We start from the raw sequence: 12,701 nt of genomic DNA, 5'->3' as shown, positions 1-12,701 counted from the left end.
TGAGGCACAGAACCATTGCTGTTTTCTGTTTATATCTTTATGTTACTTCACAGCGTTAAGGAGCTCGTGTCGCAGAAAAGCCGGTGCCGTCGGCGTCGTTGACCGTGACGGAAAAAACCCGGAAGGCAATTCATAAATAAAAACATCTTGCAAGATGGGCCAGGTGGGAATCGAACCAGGGTCTCCGGAGGGTGAGACGGAGACGCTACCATTCAGCCATGTGATCGATGGTTAAAAGCGCGACAGAAGCGCCTCTAGTGAAAGCGGTGTTGCCTTAAAATTTGCCGTATAAAGTTATACTGTGGTGTATATCGGTAATTATGAGCATGTAAACTACGGAAGTCGCAGTTAAACGGGTAGCGAAGTACGTTTCCGCTACATTTCTTCTGCGCTTGGCGCACACGCAGAGACATCTTGCGGCAAACACAGAAGACCCCCTCCTCGCAATTTACGGTGCTACCCCGACAGGTGGAGCGCCACTCGCCCGCTTCTCCCCTTCGTCTCGTCAAGAGCATGCCGAGCGAATGAGTGGGCGGTGCGAACGGGGTGCAATAACGCTATCGCGTTCCACTCTTGAAGGCGAAGCTTAACCGTCCTCCATTTTTTTTTCTGTTCCACTTTACAGAAGTGTAATGTGTAAAGACAATTTTCTATCATGATGAATAATAGGCCAACAAGGACTGTCGCTGAAGCCAACGCTTTGAAAGGGCATTTCTCTTCGCGAGGGAAGTTGCCGCCCTCACGGAGAGAATTTTCCTTGTTGAAACGTTGACTGCAGCCGATATTCTTTGTTCTACCACTGTTTATGACTTCTAGCCTCCATTTTCATGTGAACATCTCTCATGTTTTTCTATGGTGCGTCACATAATTATTATAAAATAACAAATATTATGTAAATACGCAGCGGGTCTCAAAACGAAAATTAGGCTGTGTTCTACTGCCGATGTTCCACTGCAGCGCAAGAAGACAAAGGTCACACGTAGCGCTCGTGTGGGTCTCCGTTTTTACTTTACTCCGTTTTCTTCCACTGCTGTTAAATATGGTCAACACTTTTTCTTTGAGTGCCTGTAAGAAATAATTTGTAATTGAGGCCATTGTAGAAGAAAAATAATTATTTGTTTTATTTTACATCATAACATTACTGGATAGAAAAAACATGAAAACAGGTATATTAATAGAACTGCCTATGTGCACCAGGTTCAGACAACAAACAGCATCGGCTTTCCTCCAGCTGTTGTAACAGCTTAAAACTGGAGAAGGAAGAACAGGAGAAAGTAAATGCCCTTTCAAAGCAAGGCAAGCGAAGTAAATAAATACGGACATCTTCGTTTATAGTAGGCACTGATGGCCAAGTTACGGAACTCCTCGGACCCTGTCAGTAAATTTGTCTTGAATTAGTCACGACATGTATTCAAATTTGCGACACACAATAGCATCACGATGGGTGTGCACTGTGTATGAGGCATAATGGTCGGTGTGCATTATGTCACAGTGTCAATATATTGTGAAGTGCCCGTTGAAGAGATGTGCGTATTTTCATACTCCAGATAAAATCGAATGCCTTTTTGATGTAAAAAGAAACTGTTGTAGAAAGTCAGGCATTAGTTTGACCATCGTAGCTGAGTCGCAAAATAGCAAAACTGTTCTCACCTGAAATTTGTTTAATTTAATTTCACTCTGACGCTTGTTTTTTTAATTCTCTATGAATGAATTCTGGGGTGTTACCTGCCAAAACCACGATATTATTGTGAGGCATGTCGTATTGGGGGTCTCCGGACTAATCTTTACCAGCTGGGATCCTTAACGCGCCCTCAGTGCACGGGACACGGGTGTTTTTGCATTTCGTCTTCATCAAAATGCGGCCGCCGCTGCCGGGATTCGATCCCGCGACTTGTGCTCAGCCGCTCAATATCATAGCCGCTTAGCCACCGCGGCGGGAGTGTTTTTTTTTTTTTATGAACCAAGGAACCAGATATTTCATGGAGTCATGCGTGACAAAGAGCAGGTGGCAGCACTAACACTGGTAAATGGTGCTACAAAGAATAGCCAGGCTACAGTTTGTTTGGTACAATAATAGAAAAGTGTTTCATTTCAAAGCAAGCAAAACAAAATAGAAACAGCGAACTTCTTACTGCAGTGCAAGAGAACTAGCTTCTATATCAAACCATAATGGTGCTGAAGAAAAAAACTCAAAGTGGCCTCGGCATTACGTTCATGAAGACGTCTGCTTTAAAACTCAATCCTGAAGACATGTGATTATGGAGACAAATTTTGGTGCAAGGCCGGGCTGCTTGCTTGGGTGCTGGACCCTGGTTCCTCTCTCAGGGTCTCATGCTGCGATTGACTTGAAAACAACAGTGGTGAGGCAGCACCATGATTGTGCAAAGCTCAGGGAAGGACTTTAGCACAATAATTTTTTGGGGAAAACTGGCCAACAAAGACCTGCAGTGTGCGCGTATATGAGTACCATGTCGGAGGCCACTTCCAAATAATGTTTATTCCAGCAAGACGACTATTTCGTTTCTGGCAACTGCAGAATATTAGTGCGTGGCCAGTCAGTGGCACCATATCCACTTTGAAACAAACAGCACTCACGATAGGACAAAATGTACACGCCCTTCCCTCCAACCCGCGACACTCACAACACACAAGCACACAACACGTGTGCAACACATACATGCACACGCACACACAACTCCACGTTGGTGGTCGTTGTTTGTTTAGAAAATGTTGAAGCCTAAACGTAGATAACGTAAAAACGTAAAACGTAAAAAACGTGAAAAACGTAAAAAACTAAACGTAAAAAATGTAGATGTCGCAGAAACGAGACGAGACAGCTGCGTTCGATGCGAACGAAATCAAGATTCTGCAGTGTAGACTCGTACTCGGCACGAACAGTCTCCACTTCATCTTTCAGCCTAGGCTTCTCTTCAGAGAGCATAGACTCATATTCGCAACGTCGCATTCTCTTCTGCAAGTCGTCTGCTTGCAGTGCGTGGGTCAACCGCGCACGTTTACGACCTCGTTCTGCCAACTCTTCTTTGCTGAGGATCCGTTTTAGCGCCATTCTTAAGCTTCCCTTGCATGCCGCCGTGATTGTCGACGAGCCACCGCAAGCTAAGTAAGCGAAAGCGGACCAATCGCAGACGCCGGCACCACCCTCTTCATCCGTTTATCGATATTCAGTGCAGTGGCTCGGCCCCATCGAATCCCTCTCCACTTGAGCATGCTCCTCGCCTCTTGTGAGCCAATTAGATAAGAAAAGCTGCTCAGTGCAGGCAATGTGATTCGTTTTTCAAGCAAACAAAAGCGACCTCCTATGAACGAGGGGAGCATTTGATTGGTTTGTTCGGGTGCTTCAGGTGATTGGAGGTTCTGGGGCTTGCGTCGGCAGTTACGCAAATTTGACGTCAGGAGATTGGAATAACAACATATTGGAATAGTTTTACGTTATACGGCCCTTAGTCACAGGCAAAATCATTTCCCGATGGTAACGCACTAAAACACTCGAACCGCAGCTAAAGAGGCAACGAAATCAATACTGGGTACTATGTGCCCTCATATGCGGCGGGTTCATATGTCAGCATCAAAACAAATAAAATATTGCGCAACAGAAAAAAAAGTCGCACTTTGTGGTTACTTCAATAAACTAAACACTTGATCCTAGCTAAGAGCTAACGTCGCTGAGTGAGCTTTGTTGAGACTCACGCATGCTTCTTTTTTTTCTAGCAGCCACAGCAAAAACAAGTACATTCTGAAAAGGAAAGAATAGAAAATAATACACGTGTCAAGCCCACTGGCTAGCCCTTACGTATCCTATAACAAAAAACTAAACCTAAATTTGATACCCAAATTCCGCGTCACCTCCTCACAAAGCGCAACGTACGCTGAAATGTCGAAACACGTAGTTGCTAAACTTTGTCACTGTCCGACTGAATTTTCATTGCGATGTATTTTGTAGTCCTGGTCCATGTCATGAACACGCAGATAATACTGGGTAAAAGAATACGTCGTGCAGTGTTTGTAATGTGCTTGAAAAGAAAACCACTCACCTCTTAAGATTTTTGAAAACAGAAACGGAGCAATGCCGACATGCGTTGACTCGAAGAGCAGCCATCTTGATTATGACCCGGGCCTCAAAGCAGTACCGAAAACAGCCTGGGGTGCGTGGGATTTGCAAGAAACGGCGTGTATGAAAAGAAAAAAAAACATTAACATTTCATCTTAAAGATTTTTATGCCATTACAATAATTGAAAACGGTTATCTTTTAGTTTTGACTCGATTTATAGGATAGACATCAAGAAGAACCGAAAATTTCTTTTCTTTCGTTTTCTTTTAACAGGTTTCCGTCATAGTGGATTCACAAAAAGTTTTTTATGTGGTACATAACATTTTGGTAAATTTCCTTTAAATTAACAGCTTTTTTTTACGTTATAGCGTATGCAGTGTAGTCCTGTATAAAGGGTTGGAGGCCAGAGACCGCATTTTCTTAAGTTTTGACTGGTTTCCCGGATGTTCTCAATGGAATGCCCGCAGAACGGCTCTGGCCTTTGGCTCAAGGTCACCTGAAGATCGCCGACATTGGGAGCAAAAAGCATTTCATGCTTTAAAACTTAATAAGTCAGTAGTAAAGTCCCTCATTAGTAATAGCACAGTCCTTTTATACATTGGATGATCACGAAACTACTCTGTCACGCTATTCAAGAGCCTCATACGCTGCCAAAAGTGACTGCTGGAAGGCGCCACCGGTTCAGAGGGGGCATGTTGAGGGGGGACTCGACAAGCGGTGCTGCATGTGGCCCGTTTGTTGGTGTGATTTTTGTGTCGACTTTACGCGTTCTTTCGGTTTTTTAGCGTGTGCAGAGAAGCTAGAATGTCCTCAGGAGCTTGAATATCGATGCCTGGTGACTGTGGTGTGCAGCAGTGTCGTTATGGCTACAGAGGCACTGACGAAACGAACTGCCAACTTTCGTGAAATCAACTGCTGAGGGAAAACATCGCACAGGTAACCCAAATGCCGCATCACCATGTCCTTGTACATATACTGAGTGTCCCAGCTAACCTTAGCCTAGCTAAAAAAAATGACAGAAAAAAGGAAAAGGAAAGAAAAACACGGTGCAAGAAACGATTATGACACCAACGGTGTTTGGTCGTTAGACTGTGCTACTGCTGCTTGAAGACCATCCCGATCGCTCGTCGACCCACACAGCTCTGAAGGCACTTTTGTCTTTTTTGAGTGCGACTGGCCTATGTGAACGTCTTTGACTCGCTGAGGCCCTCCGCGTGCATGCGCGAGCTCACCGCGGCTTTCCTCCCCCTCCACTCCCTCTAACTTATCTTTCTATTCCCACTTTCCCGTCCCCCAGAGTAGCGTAGCCAACCAGGCAGATTTCTGGTTAACATCCCTGCCTTCTCTTTTTATTTCACCGTCCTCCTATGTTAAATCGAAGCATCTTCCGCAAAAATCATGTGATTAAGTGTTTTAACATTTCGAGTTGTGTGTAATTGCACTGTCTGGACTCGCTATGGGCCCATCAGAAGCAGACTGGCGAATATCCTCTAAGAACTTAGTCTTTACAACACGGTCGTGACCTATGCTTCCCCAACGCCACGTGTAGTAAAACATGTCGCGCCATCTTTGGTACAACACATGGGACACATCAGGGCAATGAGGAAACTTCCCACATAACCCCACGGCGCTGATCTGCACACATCTGGAGTCTACGGGAAAGACTGAAGGACAGAAGGCTTGATGCCACCCTCAAGCTCCTTCCAACAGTTGGTTTTGTGGACACAGCGTGAAGGCTGTAATTGAGGGAACATCGAAAGACACCTGGGGTGTAAAGCACTAAACATCAGCACACAGAAAACGAGGAAACATTTGCACGCGTAATGCACTACCGAAGTAGACCTAACATCTGCTGGAACTTGTGTCTGCACCTAACTACGGCCGATACCGAAGGCGGTGCGGTGTCGTTCAGCGTGTCAAAGCGCCATAGTAGATGCCGAGGAGAAGGATGGGAAAACTTAGCGCACTCTCACTTTTATAGGTTGTCGTTATGCGATGCGACGCACGCGTCAGGCGTCTTAAAGCACTAGGCTTCACGATAGAAGAACTGGTAAAGTTGTTATTCATGGTTATATTGCGCTCAGTTTTACACAGACGATATTAAGAAAGGACAGGACGTGGACGGACGTAGCGCTACGTCCGTCCACGTCCTGTCCTTTCTTAATATCGTCTGTGTAAAACTGAGCGCAATATAACCATGAACGTTCACCAACTAGCCCCCTTCATTGCTTTACTAAAAGTTGTTATTCTTTCGAGCTGTGCAGAATGCACGTCCGCGACCTGACGGGTAGAGCGTTGGGGTGCCGCGATAAGGGAGAGACCCGAGTTCCAAATGCGCAAGCGGACACGTGTCATTTTTGTTATTATTAGTGAGGCTGGGGTTGAGGCTATCCGGCCGGACGTACAAATAAAAGCTGGGGAGCAATCCTGATAATGCTCGCATTAAAGAAAAGCCTGCCACCTTCCGAATTTTCTGAAGCAATACATTGTTGAATAAGCTGCAGTCCACCATTTCCTGGAGGTTCGGGCCTGGAGGACTATATGGTACACGCACCGCGTGCAGGCTGTAAAGCAATTCGTACGCGGCGCTACGAACTTTTTCACCATATTAAAGGTCTATGGTTGGCTTGCTCGTCTGAATCATTCTTAGCGCCCCATGTGGCACGGATCAGAGCCGCTGATGGGCACTGCCGGCTTGTGCTGCAACGTCGTGGTAAAAATAAGCGTAAATCCTTGCAGGGAGTTTACGAATGTGCTTGCGGGCGTCTAGAGCTGTACACCAAAGGGACCTATATTTACGCGCGCCCGTGGAATGCAGGTAGCCACCGTCAGCCAATAACAAAGCACAACTGTCGACGTGTGTTGACGATACCCACACAACATATGCACCTACTTTCATAAGAGTTCAATTTGTGTTTTCCCAAATGTGTGAGCGTTTCTTGACATTTCATCGCGCGAAATGCAGAAGCGCAGCATTGCATGCCACGTGTAATTTCCTGGGTAACATTGTTATTTCAATACGTTAAGTATTTTTTTAAAATTCACATTAGGGTGACTTTCTTCCTGCTAAGTAAATGTTGTTTAACATCGCTTCTATCTTCAACAATAAATACTTCATTAAACTATATTCACTGGAAAACTTTAGTGCGAGAAACAAATATAGCACTACATAATATTTTGTAAATTTTTTTTCATCACGTAAATTCTCTCTCATATTTCTAAAATGGGCCTGGTGACGTGGTTGACATCACTACAATGTCTCTCCCATTATGATCCCATACGCGATCGTAAATTGCGTTAGTGTACACTCTGACCTGCCTAGCGGAAACGAGCTGTACACTCACGCGGTACCAAATTTTAATGACCCTGAGACCATCACAGAGCCAACTATATAGAATGAAAGGATGCCGCCCCCTCCCCCCTCCCCCCCCCCCCCGGAAAGAAGCGGTTAAGAAATGCAGGAGACAGAAGTAAATCAGAAAGAAACAGACGCGGTGGACAAATAACGTAATGTTTGCTGCGTCATGTTTTGTTGTTCTGGGAAAAAACAAAAAAAAAACGTTGGCTCGCTCATTCTGATTTGGCCGCTTATACGTCTCTCGGTGCCTTCCCTGCGGTGACACGTAACATTTCAGCTTCAGATGCTGCGTGATACTTATTGCCCATCACAGACAATGGCTTGGCGGGGCGGAAGCCGCCCTCACTGCAGTGCGAGGAAACGTAGGAAGACCGAAACAGTAGGAAGGGTGAAGAACCATTCATCTTGCAATGTCTCCCAAGCGTGAGGAAGGCACCCCGGTCTTCGCATCCCTGTCTGCGCACGCAAGCATTTACACACGGACAAACAAACGAAAACAAACACGCCAAGTCTCACTCACATACATCCGCAGTGCGAACGCCATAGAACACAACCGGAAGACCGCTGCAGCAACAACAATGCAGATAGATCGTAGCATGTTTCTCCGTCGCGGCCGTGAGAGAGCTGCCGGTTTCGGGCGCGCCTTCCTGTGGCGGCAGCCCTCGCTCCGAGCGGCCCGCAACACAGAATTCCTTTTCGCCCGAGGCCCATCCGTCGCCGGCAGAGCGCATCAGCGCCAACGTGCTCAGCCGCGGGAATCGGTCGGCCGCCTCTCTGTTTCGGCGCGGCCACAGAAATGCGCCGCCACCAAACGTGCATCGCGGCCGCTGCTAGATGCGTCGCACGTCCCGCGGGCGAAGATCGTGTGAGCAATAGACGCCCACGCTACGACGCGCGGCTGGAATGTACCGCGGCTAAGAATATGCAAAGTGCACGCCCTTCCATCGGCGCGGGAAAACAAATCTCCGATGAGCGGCTTTTATTCTCCGCGCAAAATAACGAAAAAAAAAATTTGCAAGACACTAGATGGCGGAAGACGAGGAACACGCGGGCTTCTGGCGGGCCCCGACGGCGCAGTGCAGCGCCGGGTTGAGTGCGGCCGCGTGGCGACGGTCGTCGGTGCGGCCGACAAGCGACTGTGTTGGGTCGCTGGTGGAGTCGGCGCACGCGGCCGCCAGACGGGGGCCGCTGCTGCTCTATTGATCCAGGCGCCCCCCCCGCTCAGCGAGGCAGCGTTCTTGGCCCAGTGCAAGTATTCATTAATCTCTTTCTCTCTTTCACCTTGCATTTCCTTCTGGTCGTTCGTTTCGAGGCGCCGCATCAATATGGTCGGTGCGCGCTCTCTCCGCGAGGCATTATTGCACGCGGCGATAAAAGAGCCCCCCCCCCCCCCTGTCTCTTCCGCAATGCGAAGCCGAGGGAAGTGTAATAAAAAATTCTATATTCTGCGATCTCTGATTTTAAGCTACCGTTCGCGCCCTTTTCCCCACGCCTGCACGCAAGCAACAGCACGACGCACTCTCGACGATACGCGAAGAAACGAAAGGGAAAAGTCAATGACCTCCGCGGTTCCCGCTGCGAGCCTCTCGCTTCGTTTGTGCACTTTTGATGACGTCTTTAAAGGACTTTAACGCAGGACGTGAGATAAGAATGACGAGGACAACGAAAGAAAGAGAGCTAATAGGTTCGGTGAGGCTATTGTTATATCTCGACAAACGAAACAATGCTATACTTTTGTTTTTAATTTGATGCGCTGACACGTTAAACGCTACCTCGAATACCCCAATGCGAACGTGCAGCAGTACCTATGGCGGCATCGCAAGATTTTCACCTTTCTGCCGGCCTAACAAATAGAAACATCATTAGGGCAGCCCTCTTGCACTTTTCTAAAGTATTCATGATTCTAAAGTCTGTGAACGTGTGTCTATGTATGCGTTAGTGCTCGAATACCTGTACGAACGTAACGTTTCAATGTGCGTGCTTTATGTACGTGAATCTTTTTAATACTTTTCTCGCTTCCACGGGGCTTCGTATGGATGCGTGCGTCTTTGTAAAGTGTTGATAACTGAGAACTACACCAATAAAAAGTTACACTTGCGCAGAAATTTTGCGAATGCAAGCAAAACTGCCCGTTAAAAGGCACCTTCACTTTACGCAGCCACCAATACAAACCGAGCACAACTACACTCTTCTCAGGCACTTATTGCAGCTTGCTTTAGAACGAGTAGCCCGAAGTAGTATGGCAAAAGTCGAGCTGTTGTGCACGTAAAGCTTTCTTGCATAGCCTCGTGTATACGGGGTGATCATCTTTAAATTTTCTAGAATTTTCAAAAATCGCCTGTAGCCGATATAGAATAATTCTTGTCCATGAGCTGCATTATCCGAAGAGCCATACATATTACCAGCAAGAGAAATCAAAACACGTATTCAAATAATCAACGAACTTTCACTAATCAACTACTTTATTAATTACATTATGGCACATATTGCAATTTACGAATTGTAGCTGGTGAGTTTGCAAGACGTATTCACTTGAAATGAATTTCTAGGATGACGCCAGCTGCGAGATATTATTTCTCGAAGTGTAGGACGAGACGCATGGGCGTTCCAGTTGCTTTTGTCCTTAAATGTGTAAAAGGGCGTTTTGTTAAAAAAGAAAAAAAGAAAAAGCGGAACCACAGCGCATGTTTTACGGCGCATTTGAGGGCGCATATCTCTAAGCTGATGTCATCCTGTAGAATCATTTCAAGTGGATACGCCTTGCAAACTCACCGTCTACAATTCGTAAGTTGCAATATGTGCAGCTAAGTTATTCATTATGAAGATAATTGGAGATTTTTCGTTAATTAGTTGAATAAGCGTTTCCATATCTCGTGCAAGTAATCTAAAGCAATCCCATCTCAAGCACAAGAATTATGTTATCTGCAACAAACAATTTTTATGACTTCAGTAAATATTAATATGTCCACCTCTTGTACAGTTAATCCTTCTCTTTTAGAACTTCGCCCTGCTTTATCCCTTCAAGTAGAATTTTGTAAAAGAGGTTTTTGTTTCTTCTTGTTATTTGGCAAGTGCTGTCACATATTAATAAGGCTATATAACCTCCTTACCCGATGAATTCATCGCAAAAGGCGCCCCGTAATATACCTATAATGAGTCGACCCGCCAACAATATGACAAATGAGCACGCAGGACCGGTTATTCTTATAGAAGAGAAAAAGAACGAACACGATGAAACGGAGGCGACGAAAGCGGTGGAAGAGCCTGCCACCCTGGACCAAGAGAAGTGTAGAGTAAGTCATCAGCATTAGAGTCACGTACGCGCGTGTCGAGTTATTATTGAAGCTCCCCGGCAGTTCTCGCTGCGGTGGCTACAGGGGGCAGACCGCCGGCCAGCGGCCGCCGCGGGCTCACGCCGAGTTTGTCTTCTGTCACGCGCTTGTCCATCATGATCTGCGCGTTCCCTTTCGGCAACTGAGGCGCAGCCGAAGGGGGGCGCTAACGGCATTTTCACGACGTGACTGGGACCACTCACCCGGCGACAAGCGCCCGCAGCGCGGAAAGCGATACACGTATGCCACGACGACGGCGGGGGGGAGGGGGGGGGGGGGGAATCGGTGATGACGGCTGACAGAGACCGGCAAAAGCGGCTGGCCTCTCTTTTCGGCCCGACCCTATCCGCGCGCTCGAGCGGTGAGGACGACGCGGCACATCCTGCCAGTGTCCCCTCTGCCGAAACTTTGCCCACCGAAACCAGACATACGACACGTGGCGGAAGCTTTGGTGTCGACGGCGGCGGTCGCGCGAAGCGTGCTTCGCTTGTCGCCGCTGTGGAACTCGAAGCCGTGGAGAAAACGGCCGAGTGAAAAGAGAGAGACGAAGTAAAGTGGTAAGGCAGGGAGGTTAACTAGAACGGGTAATCTGGTTTGCTACCCTACGCATTGGGAAAGGAGGAGGCAAGCTTAGTACCAGGGGTGTTGCGCTGAAGATAGGAGTTCATGCATATTTTCAGGCTAATGATTTTATGTGCACTCGCTAGTTATTTATGTGTGCCCAGGAATTTTAGTGGTCTGAACTACCGTACATTCTGTTATGCGAAGACAGAGGCCTGCACTGCAGCCTTTAAAACGCTACCGCTCTGGTACGCTCATGACTTCCCTTGTGAATGGTTCTTGAAATTCATTTTGATGAAGTTTTTTTCTTCTTGTATTGCGTTAAGTAGGCTACATTTCATAACCTGACTAACCGAAATCTGGCCACTCGGTTTCCCCTGTTCTCGGGCATGACGTCTAGTAAGCATACTTAGTATGTGTTTCTTAATATGTCTGGATTGAATTGCTTCAATAAGAAGTTGCCATTGCAGAGAACGAACCTTGAAATGCAGCGCGAGAAGTATTGTGTGTGCCGTTCATTACTACAGTGATTATGCATAAGGTGTAAATGGCCAGATGTAGACGTACTTGTTGTATCATACATACAGCCGGCCATATTCTTTAGAAGTCTCACTTAACACGTGCTTCGCAAGTTTTTTAGCTTCGGCTCTATATACGATAAGTGTTTTGTAAAGGGCCTCTCACTAGAACACATATGAAATTTTAGTTATACACTGGAAGTTGTAGGGCGGCTATAGAGTAGGGGCGTGCGGATTTTCGTTTGAAATTTAAGCGGCTTTCGGGCGCTGCAGAGCTTGATACTTTGCAGACACGGTTGCCGCTGCGTAATCTACGCGCCGCCGCCTTGCCGGATTGCGATGCTCGAACCTGGTAAGGAACTGTTTAAATAGTATTTCGAGTTGCGCCCCTGTTTAATAAAAAAGCACTTACCTATGTTCAGGGATTTGCCAATATTCGAGTCTCTATTTCGTTTTTAGTTTAGTTTCACAAGATTAAAGGCGAATTTATGTGCGTGAAATGGGAGGAGTTGGGAGGTTGGACTAAACCGCCGTAAATACAGTCAGATAGCACCTAACGAGATGCGCTTTTCGCGTGAATAGGGAATGCAGCTTGTGCACTGAAGTTTGGAAAAAGCCGTTATATTGTTATACATTTTATTGGTTTCTTTTTCAATGTTCTCAAGGTTTATGAAAACGGACAAATTCTCCCGTTTCTTAGCGAATTCTACGCATATTTGCTTCTAGCCAAACGATGTGAAACATAAGCTGAGGCAAGCTGTTAGAGATCCCAGACGAGCTTAAGTTTGCCGATCTACAGGCGTGGATTCATTGTCTCATTCACGGGGTTTGACGTCTCAAAGCGACACAGGGGCTATGAGAG

At 46.6% G+C, this 12,701-nt stretch overlaps 1 protein-coding gene across 3 annotated transcripts in view; it reads right to left on the bottom strand.

Annotated features, from left to right (window-relative positions):
- Positions 1-12,701, bottom strand: part of LOC135915994 (protein O-mannosyl-transferase Tmtc3-like) — a 953,411-nt gene that overhangs the window by 538,051 nt on the left and 402,659 nt on the right. For all 3 annotated transcript variants that reach the window (XM_065449184.2, XM_065449185.2, XM_070530822.1), the window contains exon 3: positions 4,053-4,158. In XM_065449184.2, coding sequence (XP_065305256.1) covers positions 4,053-4,117 — 65 coding nt within the window. In that variant the 5' untranslated portion in view covers positions 4,118-4,158. The remainder of the gene's footprint in view (positions 1-4,052; positions 4,159-12,701) is intronic.

Source organism: Dermacentor albipictus, chromosome 1 (assembly GCF_038994185.2).
Source record: "Dermacentor albipictus isolate Rhodes 1998 colony chromosome 1, USDA_Dalb.pri_finalv2, whole genome shotgun sequence".
Lineage (NCBI taxonomy): Eukaryota > Metazoa > Arthropoda > Arachnida > Ixodida > Ixodidae > Dermacentor > Dermacentor albipictus.
The sequence above is the reverse complement of the archived record's forward strand: the minus strand, read 5'-3'. Positions and strand labels throughout refer to the sequence as shown.